This window comes from Nerophis lumbriciformis, linkage group LG22 (assembly GCF_033978685.3).
Source record: "Nerophis lumbriciformis linkage group LG22, RoL_Nlum_v2.1, whole genome shotgun sequence".
Lineage (NCBI taxonomy): Eukaryota > Metazoa > Chordata > Actinopteri > Syngnathiformes > Syngnathidae > Nerophis > Nerophis lumbriciformis.
Window position 1 is genome coordinate 23,070,762 of NC_084569.2, and position 16,427 is coordinate 23,087,188.

General features: G+C 38.2%; 1 protein-coding gene across 1 annotated transcript in view; it reads left to right on the forward strand.

Annotated features, from left to right (window-relative positions):
* Positions 1-1,764: 1,764 nt before the first annotated feature.
* Positions 1,765-16,427, forward strand: part of adsl (adenylosuccinate lyase) — a 40,851-nt gene continuing 26,188 nt past the window's right edge. The window contains exon 1 of the mRNA XM_061973983.2: positions 1,765-2,067. Within this exon, the coding sequence (XP_061829967.1) occupies positions 1,924-2,067 (144 nt within the window). The 5' untranslated portion in view covers positions 1,765-1,923. The remainder of the gene's footprint in view (positions 2,068-16,427) is intronic.

Here is a 16,427-nt window from a genome sequence, read left to right on the forward strand (position 1 = left end):
AAATTTGTATTTCAAAATTTCACATGACAAAAATTAAAATGATCAATGAACAGAAAGGAAAAAAAGAGATCGGAGACAAACAATTCTCATATTCCCACACAGGAACTGGTAGTTGCTATCTAAAGACAATAATGCAAACTTTTTTTTTTTCTTAATCTTTTTTTTTTTTTTTTACATTTTTTACTGAACAACAAACATACATTTATAATTCACTCAACAGTCGAGGCACTTTAAACAAGAAAAGAAAAGAAAAGCAAATACAGATAGAGAATGACATAATAAATTAAAATAAAAAAAAGACAAAAAGGGCTACTGAAATCACTTTAAATATTTTTAAATGATATTCATTCATGCCCTGTAAAATTTTGTTTTAAATTAAACTGGTCCCAAAATGCATTTTATTTTTGTGCAATACTCAGATATTTAAATCATACAGTATAGCGTCGCTAATAGCTAGCTGGTAACTAGCACACTATAGCTATCTTAAATGCTAACATAATTAATATACATATCTAATCATGTATTTGACATTTAAATTTGTGAAAAATCTTCAAGGGAATATATTTTTTCTTTTTTTAAAGGTCTAATCAACAGTAGAAGACGTCTGGAATAGAAAATAGCGTTAATGTATATTTATTTTTTGAGGCTTCGAAAATATTTCAGCAATGCATTAGTATTTTGTATCTTTTTTTTATTGAACAACAAACATACATTTATAATTCCCACAAAAGTCAAGGCACTTTCAACATCAAGGAAAGAAAACAAAAGCAAATACAGATAGAGAAATAAATAATAAATTAAAATTAAAAAGACAAACAGGGCTACCTAAATCACTTTAAATGTTTGTAAATGATATTCATCCATGTCCTGTAAAATTTTTGTTTTAAACTGGTCCTAAAATGCACTTTATTTTTGTGCAATACAGTATAGCGTCGCTAATAGCTAGCTGGTAACTAGCACACTATAGCTATCTTAAATGCTAACATAATTAATATAAATATCTAATTATGTATTTGATATTTAAATTTGTCTTAAAAAAATAAAATCATGTGTGTTTACGGACTGTATCCCTGCAGACTGTATTGATCTATACTGATATATAATGTAGGAACTAGAAATATTAATAACAGAAAGAAACAACCCTTTTGTGCGAATGAGTGTAAATGGGGGAGGGATGTTTTTTGGGTTGGTGCACTAATTGTAAGTGTATCTTGTGTTTTTTATGTTGATTTAATTAAAAAAATTAAAATATTTTTTTTTATTCTTGTGCGGCCCAGTACCGATCGATCCACGGACCGGTACAGGGCCGCGGCCCGGTGGTTGGGGACCACTGCTCTACAACTCCACATATATAACAGCCATCAACCTCCATGTTAAATTTAAGTTTCAAAAAAATCATTTGAAGGGTATATTCCATTAATAATTTTAAATTGTATTTCTTTAAATTTGGGAAGAATTGGGTATGTAATATGTATTGTCCTTATTTTCCTTAGCTCAACTCTTGTAAACTCCTTCAGGATATATTGTCTATGAACTGTGCCCGGAAAATATTATTTCACTAAAACTGCCCTCATATATTTGTTGGAACATTTTTCATCACAGAAATGAACATCTTCAATGTTAAGGTTTCTCAGACAATGGATAGTATTTGAATATAAAACATCCTGAGTCAACATAGATTTTAAGGGTAGAGGACTTTGCCGTGGCTTCTTAGCGTCCTTATTTTACGGCGGGGTTTGCCGTATTTCGTCACGGGTGTCACAAACCACGCGCCGCACGCTGACTTAAAGTGTCGTAAAAACGCATGACAAACTCATGAAATAGTGGCGTCGCCGGCTGTTTTTTTCTCTCCTCCTCGTCGTGCGGGAGGCTAACGTGTTTGTGTCGGTGTGCGAAGAGGACGGGCCAACCTCTCACTTCAGCATGGCGGGAGCGGACGAATTTATGAAGTATCGTTCGCCACTGGTGTCAAGATATGCCAGCAAGGAAATGGCCTACAACTTCAGTGACAGGAAGAAATTCACAACGTGGAGGAAGCTGTGGATCTACCTCGCCAAAGCTGAGAAGGTTTGGACAATAACAACTTCTTCAAATTAAGTCTTAAGTACTTTTTGTCCTACTTTACATGCATTTATGTATTCGACATTCCAAAAGACGACCGATCAAATTCCCTGCTCTAAATATAGTAACTAACACGTGACAGCTACACTAACCTAATGTACAAATATAACTAACTGTTTTGTGAGATAGGCTCCAGCACCCCCGCGACCCCAAACGGGACAAGCGGTAGAAAATGGATGGATGGATGTTTTCATCTAGAATAATTTATACTTACTGGCAGCTCTGTTTCTTGTAAACACTACATTCAATTGTGCTGTTATAAAGGTAGGTAGGTACTTAGGTCTTTATTGTCATTGCACAAGTACAACAAAATGTTGTTTTCAGCACAAACCCGTTCAAGATTAGACAAACAGTGTACAAGGTTACAGAATAGGAACGCTGATGGGTCGTCACAAGGCGCCCCGTAAAAGATGGGAAACAGGTAAATGCCGGGGAAGGATGAGGGAAAAAAATACAATGTAGACTAAACCTCCATAGCAAAACACATATACTGTACATATTACAACATCTCAACACTAGCAATAGAGGGGAGGGAGTGGGGGCCACGGTGGCAGGCTGCAGCTCTTCAGGCGCTGCCCATCCGTCCATCGCCCCTAAGGGATTCGGATGGGGAGTGGGGTATGTGTGTGTGGCGTATATTTTTGTGGATGCATGTGTGTGTGTGTAAGCCTGCAGCGTGTCTCTATTCCATGGCCTTGATGTCGTGCAGTCGCTAGTCCAAAGTCACAAAAGCACTCCATATTCCAGTGGTATGTTTTGTTAATGTGAGTGTGAATGTTGTCTGTCTATCTGTGTTGGCCCTGTGATGAGGTGGCAACTTGTCCAGGGTGTACGCTGCCTTCCGCCCGAATGCAGCTGAGATAGGCTCCAGCACCTCCCGCGACCCCAAAGGGACAAGCGGTAGAAAACGGATGGATGGATGTTATGTTATAGGAGATTACTCATATCTTCACGTTATTCCTGCTTTCAAAGTATTGCTATTACATTGCAAAACTGCAGGATTTGATACCGGAAGTTGAGGTCAAGTGTCTGAAAACATTTATCCTGAATAGAAGTTTTAATACTATTTGATGCAAACCACGGTGTCTGATATAATTTATTCTGAATTCATCCATTTGTCATTTAATGAAAACCACAGTGCCTGATCTCATGCATCATGAAATTATCTACTCAATGCTATTGAAAGAAAACCATAATGTCTGTAATCATTTATCCTGAATATATATATTTGGTACTATTGAATGAAAACCACAGGGTCTGATGTGCTTTGTCCTGAATTCATCCACATATATTGTTTCTGAAAACCACAGTGTCTGATATCATTTATCCTGAATTCGTATTTCTATTACTATTTAATGAAATCCACAGTGTCTGATATCAATCATATCATTTACCCTGAAGTTATCTATTTTATACCATTTAATGAAAATCAGAGGCATTTTTCTTGAATGTATGTATTTATGACTATGCAATGAAAACTGGTGTCTGATATGATTTATCCTTAATTAATCCATGTATAATTGAAGGAAAACCACAGTGTTTGATATAATTTATCCTGAATTTATAAATTTAGTACTATGGATGTAATAGTATTGTAGATAGCCCAATGTTGCTGTTTCAAAATCTTAACAATAATCCTGTGACGTGTGACGGTATCAAACGAAAACTTGGTGGTTGTAAGTAATTTTGGTGCATCTGCTCAGTAGCCTTGTGGTTAGAGTGTCCATCGTGAGTTCAAACCCAGGCCGAGTCATACCAAAGACTAAAAAAAATGGGACCCATTACCTCCCTGCTTGGCACTTCGCATCAAGGGTTGGAATTGGGGGTTAAATCACCAAAATGATTCCCGAGTGTGGCCACCGCTGCTGCTCACTGCCTCCCTCACCTCCCAGGGGGTGGAACAAGGAGATGGGTCAAATGCAGAGGGCAATTTCACCACACCAAGTGTGTGTGTGACTATCAGTGATACTTTAACTTTAACTTAATTTGATGCAAACCCTGGTATCTGATATCATTTATTCTGAATTAATCCATTTATCATTTAATGAAAACTACAGTGCCTGATGTCATGTATCCTGAAGTTATCTACTCAATGCTATTGAAAGGAAACCACACTGTCTGTAATCATGTATCCTGAATTCATCTATTTAGTACTATTTAATGAAAACCACAGGGTCTGACATACTTTGTCCAGAATTCATCCATGTATATTTTTTATGAAAACCACAGTGTCTGATATCATTTATCCTGAATTCAGCTTTCTATTACTGTTTAATGAAACCCACAGAGGCTAATACCATTTATCTTGAATCCATCGATCCATTTTCCTCCGCTTATCCGATTTCGGCTCGCGGGGGCAGCAGCCTAAGCAGAGAAGCCAAGACTTCCCTCTCCCCAGCCACTTCGTCCAGCTCCTCTCAGGGGATCCAGAGGCGTTCCCAGGCCAGCCGGGAGACATAGTCTTCTCAACGTGTCCTGGGTCTTTCCCGTGGCCTCCTACCCGTCGGACGTGCCCTAAACACCTCCCTAGGGAGGCGTTTGGGTGGCATCCTGACCAAATGCCCGAACCACCTCATCTGGCTCCTATCGATGTGGAGGAGCAGCGGCTTTACTTTGAGCTCCTCCCGGATGGCAAAGCTTCTCACCCTATCTCTAAGGCAGAGCCCCGCCACACGGCGGAGGAAATATTGTCCTTTTGGTCATAACCCAAAGCTCAAGATCATAGGTGAGGATGGGAACGTAGATCGACCGGTAAATTGAGAGCTTTGCCTTCCGGCTCAGCTCCTTCTTCACCACAACGGATCGATACAGCATCCGCATTACTGAAGACGGCGCACCAATTTGCCTGTCGATCTCACTCTTGAACAAGACTCTGAGGTACTTGAATGTATGTATTTATTACTATGTAATGAAAACCGGTGCCTGATATGATTCATCCTTAATTTATCCATTCATAATTGAATGAAAACCACAGTGTCTGATATAATTTATCCTGAATTTATATATTTATTTCTATTAAATGAAAACTAAAGTGTTTGATATTATATATCCCTAATTCATCCATTTATCATTGAATGAAAATCACAGTGTCTGATATCATTTATCCTGAATTAATCTATTTAGTACTATGGATGTAATAGTATTGTAGATACCGCAGTGTTGCTGTTTCAAAATCTTAACAATAATCCTGTGACGTGTGACGTATCAAACGAAAACTTGGTGGGTGTAGGTTTTTTTGGTGCTTTTGCATTGGCATCTGACATAAACTACAGTGGATGTTCCGGCAATATTCTTTGCACTAAAAATACATTTGTTTGTAGTAATGAGTATGATTAGATTTGATTTGATTTGAGCATCATGTTTGTGTTCAATTACAGTAAGTGTGTTTATCCTAAACATTCCTGCCACTTTATTTTTCATACTATGGCATTTCAAACTTTTTATTTTTATTTTAAACAATACAGTAACAATACTGTGGCTTTAATACTGTGATAATATCGTACTGTGACATTTTGATATTGTTACATCCCTATTTAGTACTATTTAATGAATACCACATTGTCTTACATAATTTGTCCTGAATTCATTTATATATTACCGGTATTAAATGAAAACCGCAGTGTCTGATATAATTTATCCTTAATTCATCTATCTATTAATATTTAATAAAAACTACAGTGTCTGATATAATTAATCTATTTAATATTGGCTGATATCATGTATCTTGAATGTATCTATGTATTCCTTCTTAATGAAAACCAGTGTCTGATATCATCTATTCTGATCGTCTGATCTAAATTTATCAATTCATTACAATTGAATGAAAACCATGGTGTCCGATATTATTTATCCTGAATTTATGTATTTATTACCATTTAATGAAAACCACAGTGTCTGATATCATTTATCCTGAATGAATCTGTTTATTACTATTTCATGAAAACCACAATGTCTGATATAATAACTCAGTAGATTTTAAAAGAGTAAAATAAACCCATATTTGGGTATAATAATAAATTGGCGACATAAAGGGGCAAGAAGTATGTCAATAATGAATAAAGCTAAATATGTTTTGGACCAACCCCGACAGGGACAAGCGGTAAAATGAATAGATGGATGTTTTGGACCAAAAATCCCTCTATATTCTCTACTGCTTGCTTGTGTTACTATATCTGAGTTATTGTGTGAAATATGGGGAAATAACTACAAAGGTACGCTTCATTCACTAACTGTTACAAGATCAGTTAGAATAATGTTGGATAAAGAGTACATTCAACCCCTTTTATTTATTTAATCAAAAATATTGAAATTCAATAATTTAGTGCATTTGCAAACAGCTAAAATTATGTCTGGAGCAAAACCTAACCTGCTACCCAAGTATGTACATAAATTCTTCTCAACAAACAAGGAGAAATGTAACCTTTAGAGAAAAATCGAGTTTAAGACATTGTTGAGTACATTTGTATTCACTAATAAAGCAACGGATTGTTTGAATAGAAGGTAAAGTTTGAAGGTTTCTTTCTTGTAGTGCCATGCCACTGAGTGCAAAACAGTGCACAAAGCTGTAAATTTAGTTTAACTTTGCTAAAAAAAAAACACAAAATTTTTTTTTTTTAGGTGGTAAACAAATTAGTCATATTTTGCTGAGTGTAGTTTTGTGATTTCAAACTGTTGAAGTTAGTCATTATTGCTGTGCTTGTTTTTATGTGGTGCTTCTTTATGTGGAAATACTTTGACGCTGTAAAGTATTGACCCCATGACCTGCATGACTCCGGCCTCTGTCTCACTACTAAGGTCAAGGGTCATTGAGCAGCTGCTGATAGTTTATAATTAATGTATTAGGGGCTGGTGGCTCCCGTAGGCCTGAGCTGGGCGGTCCTCTTGCAGCCATCTTGGGTGAGGCGGCGCGACCCGGGGCGAGCGCCGCCGTACTCTCCTGTTAGGCTGGGGTGTGGGTTGGGTTTTTTGGGTTTCTTGTTGCTGGTGGAGCGGGGCGGTCTTTCCGTCCGGCTGCAGGGAGTCTCTGGGCCCCTCGGGATGGGGGGGTCCAGTCTTTCTGTTCATGTGTGGTGTGGTCTCTTGCTGGCTTGGGAGCTGGTTGTCTCCTGCTTCTCCCGTTCCTTGTCCTCGACCAGGCACGGTCATGGGGGACCTCTCATTGGTTGACCTGCCTCGCGTATTCCCTGGGGGCAGAACCTACTGTTTTGAGTGGGGCTATCTAGGTGGTCGGGGCCATACCTTGGCTCCCGCACATACTGGGAGACAAATATACTGTACATACAAACTAACATACATACTAGGGCTGCAACAACTAATCGATTAAAATCGATTATAAAAATAGTTGGCGATTAATTTAGTCATCGATTCGTTGGATCTATGCTATGCGCATGCGCATTTTTTTTTTTTAATAATTTTTTTAAAATGTATTTTATTTTTATTTTTTATAAACCTTTATTTATAAACTGCAACATGTACAAACAGCTGAGAAACAATCAAAATAAGTATGGTGCCAGTATGCTGTTTTTTTTCAATAAAATACTGGAAAGGATAGAAATGTAGTTTGTCTCTTTTATCCGATTATTAATCGAAGTAATAATCGACAGATTAATCGATTATCAAATGAATCGTTAGTTGCAGCCCTAATACATACGTACATACGTATAATACGTACGCACGCATGCACATACATACTTACGCACTTACATACAAACAGACTTATATTCATTCATATGTACATACATTCATACGTACACACATTCATTCATACATATATATGCATATACAATACATACATACATAAATGCTTACGCTAGAGCTGAAAAATTAATACAATTTTGATTTAAATTTTGGTTATGGCTTCTTACGATCATGAAAATTAAAATAAAAAATAACAAAACTGATTGTGCTGCGCAACGTGCATGCTTACTTTTATTTCTATTTTATTTGTATTGTCCCATTTGTAGTACAATAATGTTTATGGTCATTACTGTGTTATTACTATTTACTTCATTGACTTGTTCTTCTTTATAATTTTTGGTGTCATATTTGTAAATATTCTATTTGCTGATGTTGTTCTGTTGTTGTTTTTTGTTGTTGTCCCCCTCTTGTCCCCACAATTTCCCCCCGTCTTCTTTTGTTTCTTCTTACTATCCCCTCCTGCTCCGGTCCAGCTTCGCCAAACACTAAATGTATCCATTCAATAAAGTTAAATAATATCTCACGTTTCTCTGTTGTAAAGTATAACTGCAGGGCTCGAATTTAACCACGGCAACTGTGACTAAAACCGCGACCGCCTTTTCATTTGCCGTAATGCTCTGAAAAATTTACCAACATTTGCGGCAAGAATATGCCGTGACCGCTGTCAGGTTCAAACACTGATGACATCTATTAAACAAGACAAGAAGCAAAGAATCAAACAGAGACAGAATTCAATTTGGCTCAATTGAGGAGAAACGTGCCGACCTGTAACCTCTTACAGTGTCACCCACGCTCTGGTGACATTTTACTTTCTCCGACCACATGACCACAGCTGCTTCCAGAGGGAAGTGGGTCGTAAACAGCGTTGCCTTTGGTTACAGAACAGTTCAAAAGAAAAGGTTGTAAACGAGTTCAAAAAGAGGTTCGTAAAACAGTTCAAAAAGACGTTCGTAAAACAGTTGAAAAAGGAAGTCGCCTGGAGGGGATTCTGGTCCTGCTTCCTCTTCGCCTTAGGTCAGACAATAGCTTTCTGTTTGATTATAATACATGAAAGACAACAGGAACACCTTCATCTTGCTTCCCCCCTACACAGTGGAGTTTTACGAGCCTTACTCTTGGTAGGTTCCAAAGACAGCTTTTGCTTCTCACCGGGCACTCAAATGTAACACAAAGTTTTTGTGATAACTTTAGAAACAATTATTGTAACAATTCCCTCCTGTTTATCACATAAACTTGCCCATAATCTCTTTATCCCTAATAACCTCTTCCTGTGATTTTCAGTTAGTGGTTCATTTCCCTAGGACCAAGTTATGTTTACACTCAGAATTGAACATACATTTTTCCCTCATAATTATGAAATTTCTGGAAACAAATCAGGAACACCATCCAGGTAGGTATCCCCGTCCTCAGATTAATCTTCCTTGTCGTCCACCAGGAAGTGCATCTGAACAGCTTTATCATCTGCTGGGCTGATCGCTGTGGTAATCAGACGGTTAAGCAGAGAACACAGACAGGGAATACAACGACATCCACACAACGTCAGTATTGCTGAACAGTATTGCAGCCATAGATACTAGATACCAAAGACTTGTATTTGCCAAACACGTCCAACCACCCCTCCCACATATATATGTGGGAGGGGTGGTTGGACGTGTTTGGCAAATAACTGCAGGGCTCGAATTTAACCACGGCAACTGTGACAAAAACTGCGACCGCCTTTTCATTTGCCGTAATGCTCTGAGTGCTTTTTAATTTTACCGTTAAGGGTGTGCAGGCCTTCCAGTGCTTTGGTCAGGCTACTTTCTGCATCAGTGTAGTTTGGTATGAACGTACAATACTGTTCACCAAATATTGCGCACACACCTCCTTTTTCCGCTAACATGTCCAGCGCCATACGGTTTTGAAAAGCCATAAGGGAGGTGGCGGCGAGTTGATCAGCGACGGCTTCAAGTCTGGCCTGTGTAATTTTCTAATCTCTGTACGTTGTAGTGGACGTAGTTTATTCTGTCAACATTCTTGTTAATCGTACACTACCAGTAGACGGATAATTCAAATCCAGCTGCAACTTGATTTACCAATTTATAGTCGTCAGATACACCTCTTTGGACACCCAATGCATCGATATAAGTTGGATCTACAACACTTCGCCAGTTTACATCACTTCTAGTTATTTTCCAATGTTCAGGTATCAAACTGTTCAGGCGTGTTACAATTCTCGCACAAATATTGATACATTTACTATGTGTAAGCAGTTATCCGATGATAAGTTTCCTAACTGTTGTACAGAGCCTAGCTTGTTAATGCAGGTATAATTAGCTTTTTTCACCTATTTATCAAATATTGGTTTCTGTTTTGTCTCTGTAGCTACAGGGTAAATTTTGTTTTGCTCATTACTTCAATTTAAACCTTTTTTTTTACTCATCTTGAGTAATTGTCTGGGCTTATACATACAACACAATCAGTTTTTGTAGCCTTTCCCACTTGCTCCGCCATAAGGAACAAATTAGTTACCAAAACAGGAACCAATTATTGTCAAACTTTTGACACACCATCAAATGGTATGCTTACAACTGTGACAGTGGAATTTGTAGTGTGCTAGTTAGGGATGTCCCGATCCAGGTTTTTGCACTTCCGATCCGATACCGATATTGTTTTTGCACTTCCGATCCGATACCGATACTGACCGATACCGATACTGGCCTATCCGAGCATGTATTAAAGTTTAAAGTTATTTAGCCTACTTAGTTGTCAGAATCATGTTGAAAAGGGTTTTAGTACTCTTGATAACAACTAGCCAGCTGAATTAGGGGAGTTTGAATAATACACTATGGTTGGTAACAAGAAAATGACCTGTTTATTCAAGAATACACACAAAATAGACAAAATTATACATGACAAACAGAAATGGCATCATTGAACTAGGGCTGGGCGATATGGCCTTTTTTAAATATTGCGATATTTTAAGGCCATGTCACGATACACAATATATATGTGGATATTTTGCCTTAGTTTTGAATGAATGAATAACTTGATGCATATAATCACAGCAGTATGATGATTCTATGTGTCTACATTAAAACATTATTCTTCATACTGCATTAATATATGCTACTTTTAAACTTTCATGCAGAGAAGGAAATCACAACTAAAAAAATCACTTATTTTTTTTCATACGGTGTTGATGTGGAAATGTTTGCCTCTGCATTTTGATGGTGTGGACGTGTGGCACCGAATGGAGATAAGCGTCCCGACAGACGTTACAATATTTGAACAATGATGACGTAAACTGTTTTCTCTGTCGTGTCCGTGTGTCAAAAATTGTTATGCGCTTATTTTTCTATTTGACTTTGTGTGTGGCATAGATTTGCCGTGCGCAATTCCACAGGCGCGCACCTTAGAGGGAGCGTTGCTTGCACGGCTGCGCTAGCATCACAGCTAACGTTAGCCATGCTGCTACCTGCTTGGGGAGGGCGTATACGTACGTGACGTATGACGTGACAGTATGTGACGTGTGTAAGAAGGTGCGCTCGCTGTCTGTGAGAGGGAGACACAGGAAAGAGTGAGAAGAGCCTGTCGTGTAATGCCAGCAGCTAAAAGCAACTGCGTGAGAATCCACAGACCTGTGGATGTGTTGAAGGTGTGCTGGAAAATGCGGAACGGAAATTAGGGAGCAGCAGAAAAGTGGAATGTATTATTTAAATAGGTGCGTTGGAAAACACGGACTGGATTTTTTTTAAAAACTGGATCTGGATCGGCATTTTCCCATGCCTTGCCGATACGCATTTTTTGGCAAATATCGGCGGCCGATCCGATCCAAATATCGGATCGGGACATCCCTAGTGCTAGTTAACATGTCCCTTTGATAACACAAATACAATCCCAAATACTTTTTTCCATTATATGGCCTTTTTACAATGTGCTAAGTGTACTCAGCTTGGTCTTTCCACTATCTTTGCTGCTTTTTGAGTTGTTTACAATCTCTCCCCCCTTGGAGAATGCCAATGTTTTCTTTTCATTGATTTTTCAAAATTTTGGTAGCTGATAAGGTCTTCCAAATATTATTTCAATGTGTGAGTCCTGTTGTACTTGTAATGTTCATGTACTGTACATTTTTACTAAATCTATACATTGTTCATGGACGTTTTGTTTCTTCCATACATTTCTTTAGTCTGTTTTTAATTTTTCCGTTTGTCCTTTCCACTAGTCCTGCGCTTTGTGGATGATAAGCACAGTAGTTTTTGAGATCAATGTGGAATAATGATCCTATATTCTTGATGAATTGATTTACAAAATAAGGTCCATTGTCACTGTATAGATTTAGTTATACCATATCTTGGTATTATCTTTGCATAATGCCTTTGCTACAGTTAGCGCATCTGCTTTTCCTTTAGGAAATATTTCTACCCACTTTGAAAATGCATCTACTATGACCAGACAATAATGTTTTCCTTCACTCTTATTTAGTTCAATGAAATCCATGCATAGATGTTGGAATGGGTGTTGTGGTTTGGGGAATTGGCCCCGTTGTGGGTGCATATTCCCTTGTGCATTGTGTCTCGCACAGGTCATGCATGTCTTACAAAAAAAATTTTTGTATAAGAATAAAACTATAAGTAGTATAGTGCATCTGTATAAGGGTAATCATGTCCCTCCTGTCGAGTCATGAGTTCAACCATGGCTCAAAACTGCTACCCACTTATACACATTTTTTGGTACGATTAGTTTATTTTCTGGACATACATAGATGTCTTCTTTGTTCAACTTGACTCCGTTTTTTATCCATTTATCTTTTTCTTTTGGAGTACTTTGTTGTTGCATATCTTTTTAGTATATCATTATTCATGTCACTAGTTTGTAGTTTGAAATTTGTATTTCCTTTTCTGCTGCTTGTTTTGCTGTTTTGTCAGCAAACACATTTCCTATTGATACTGTGTCTGTTCCTTTGGTGTGTGCTGCACATTTGCATATTGCTATTTTAGCTGGTAGCTGTACTGCTTTTACTAATTGTTTTTTATCAGTTCTCCATGTGTTACAGGTTTTCCGGTCGACGTAATCATTCTTCTATTTTTCCAATGTTGTGCAAATGTGTGCACTGTTGAAAATGTGTATTGGCTATCTGTATATTGTGACATTTTGATCTTGCATTACTTTACATGCTTCTATTAGTGCTACTAGTTCTGCAGCTTGCATTGAGTAATTTGATGGTCATTTGATAGCTTTCAAAACTTTTAGTTGCTGTTACAACCACACATCCTATTCTATTTTTATTTGACAGAATGCTGCTTCAAGGGGAACATTATCACCAGACCTATGTAAGCGTCAATATATACTTTGATGTTGCAGAAAAAAGACCATATATTTTTTTAACTGATTTCCGAACTCTAAATGGGTGAATTTTGGCGAATTAAACGCCTTTCTAATATTCGCTCTCGGAGCGATGACTTCACAATGTGGCGTCACATCGGGAAGCAATCCGCCATTTTCTCAAACACCGAGTCAAATCAGCTCTGTTATTTTCCGTTTTTTCGACTGTTTTCCGTACCTTGGAGATGCCTGGATCATGCCTCGTCGGTGTGTTGTCGGAGGGTGTAACAACACGAACAGGGACGGATTCAAGTTGCACCAGTGGCCCAAAGATGCGAAAGTGGCAAGAAATTGGATGTTTGTTCCGCACACTTTACCGACGAAAGCTATGCTACGACAGAGATGGCAAGAATGTGTGGATATCCTGCGACACTCAAAGCAGATGCATTTCCAACGATAAAGTCAATGAAATCTGCCGCCAGACCCCCATTGAATCTGCCGGAGTGTGTGAGCAATTCAGGGACAAAGGACCTCGGTAGCACGGCAAGCAATGGCAGCAGTTTGTTCCCGCAGACGAGCGAGCTAAACCCCCTATCGACCCCAGCTTCCCTGGCCTGCTGACATCAACTCCAAAACTGGACAGATCAGCTTTCAGGAAAAGAGCACGGATGAGGGTATGTCTACAGAATATATTAATTGATGAAAATTGGGCTGTCTGCACTCTCAAAGTGCATGTTGTTGCCAAATGTATTTCATATGCTGTAAACCTAGTTCATAGTTGTTAGTTTCCTTTAATACCAAACAAACACATACCAATCGTTGGTTAGAAGGCGATCGCCAAATTTGTCCTCGCTTTCTCCCGTGTCGCTGGCTGTCGTGTCGTTTTCGTCAGTTTCGCTTGCATACGGTTCAAACCGATATGGCTCAATAGCTTCAGTTTCTTCTTCAATTTAGTTTTCGCTACCTGCCTCCACACTACAACCATCCGTTTCAATACATCGCTTAAGCCGCTGAAATCCGAGTCTGAATCCGAGCTAATGTCGCTATAGCTTGCTGTTCTTTCCGCCATGTTTGTTTGTGTTGGCTTCACTATGTAACGTCACAGGAAAATGGACGGGTGTTTATAACGATGGTTAAAATCAGGCACTTTGAAGCTTTTTTTAGGGATATTGCGTGATGGGTAAAATTTTGAAAAAAACTTTGAAAAATATAATAAGCCACTGGGAACTGATTTTTAATGGTTTTAACCATTCTGAAATTGTGATAACGTTCCCCTTTCAGCTTCTGAATTGCACTCTACAGATGATTACATTTGTTACATTCATTTACTTAATGGAGCTACTATTTCAGCATAATTTGGTATCCAACTTCTACAATAATTATTTAATCCTAAAAATTACCTCATTTGCTTCTTTGTTTGTGGTTTTTGTGCTTGTAGTACTGCTGTTTTTCTACTTTACACAATAATGCGTCCATCTTTGTTTAGACAATGTCCTAGATACTTTACTTCTCTTTTGCATAATTGGACTTATTTTGCTTACTTTGTGTCCTTCACTATGTAGATGATTTAATAACGCTAATGTTATTTTACTCCTAATTCAAATGTTATACGTATTACTTTTATGTAATTTTTAAGTTAAACTCACTTAACTGTCTATACTCCAATTAATCTATACTTTTACACTCAGAATTTACATTCTGCCAATTCTTTATATTTCTTATTTGCAATTATTATTCAACAATATTCAAAGCAAACAGTTGTCTATCGCTAGCTGATAGCTGTCGTAATTGCCATGCCTCCTTATTTATTCTATGTTATGCCATTATCTTATCTTAGGTGTATCTTATGGTGTACTGCAAATGTCTAAAACATAATCTAACCTAAGAATGTTATACTACACTTCAAAGTTAAACCTACTTTAAACTTACATGTAATACATTCATTTTCACACCTCCTCTCCCAATGCGCCACACACACACACACACAAAGTTGTGGGTGAGTGCGTGTGTGCACTCCTAAGAGCAAAGGTCAGCAACACTTGAAGAGCGTTTCTCTTTTCTTTTTTTTCCCCTCAGCTTATAAACAATATAACCCACCTTACCACTTTATCATGCTATACATATCAACTCTTATTATAGTTATTAATCTAGGTTTTTATTTGTTCCATTATTTTAAATACATATATACAGGACTGTCTCAGAAAATTAATATATTGTGATAAAGTCCTTTATTTTCTGTAATGCAATTTAAATAACAAAACAAAAATGTCATACATTCTGGATTCATTACACATCAACTGAAATATTGCAAGCCTTTTATTATTTTAATATTGCTGATTATGGCATACAGCTTAAGAAAACTCAAAAATCGTATCTCAAAAAATTAGAATATTACCTCAGAACAAGTTAAAAAAAAAAGATTTGTAACAGCAAAACAAAATCAAACATTTGAAAATGTCAATTAATGCACTCAGTACTTGGTTGGGAATCCTTTTGCACGGATTACTGCATCAATGCGGCGTGGCATGGAGGCAATCAGCCTGTGGCATTGCTGAGTTGTTATGGATGCCCAGATGCTTCAATAGCGGCCTTTAGCTCATTCGCATTATTGGGGTGGTGTCTTTCAGCTTCTTCTTCACAATACACCACAAATTCTCTATGGGGTTCAGGTCTGGGGAGTTGGCAGGCCAATCGAGGACAGTAATGCCATGGTCAGTACACCAGTTACTGGTGGTTTTGGCACTGTGGGCAGGTGCCAGATCATGCTGGAAAATGAAATCATCATCTCCATAGAGCTTTTCAACAGATGGAAGCATGTAGTGCTCTAAAATCTCTTGGTACACAGCTGCATTGACTCTGGACTTGATGAAACACAGTGGACCAACACCAGCAGTTAATATGGCTCCCCAAACCATTGCTGACTGTGGGAACTTCACACTGGATTTCAAGCAACTTGGATTTTGCTTCTCTCCAGCTTTCCTCCAGACTCTAGCGCCTTGACTTCCAAATGAAATACAAAACTTGCTTTTGTCTGAAAACAAGACTCTGGACCACTCTGCAACTGTCCAGTGCTTCTTTTCCATAGCCCAAGTCAGAAGCTTCTAGAGATTTTAGAGCACTACATGCTTCCATCTGTTGAAAAGCTCTATGGAGATGATGGTTTCATTTTCTAGCATGCTCTGGCACCTGCCCACAGTGCCAAAACCACCAGTAACTGGCGTACTGACCATGGCATTACTGTTCTCGATTGGCCTGCCAACTCCCCTGACCTGAACCCCATAGAGAATTTGTGGGGTATTGTGAAG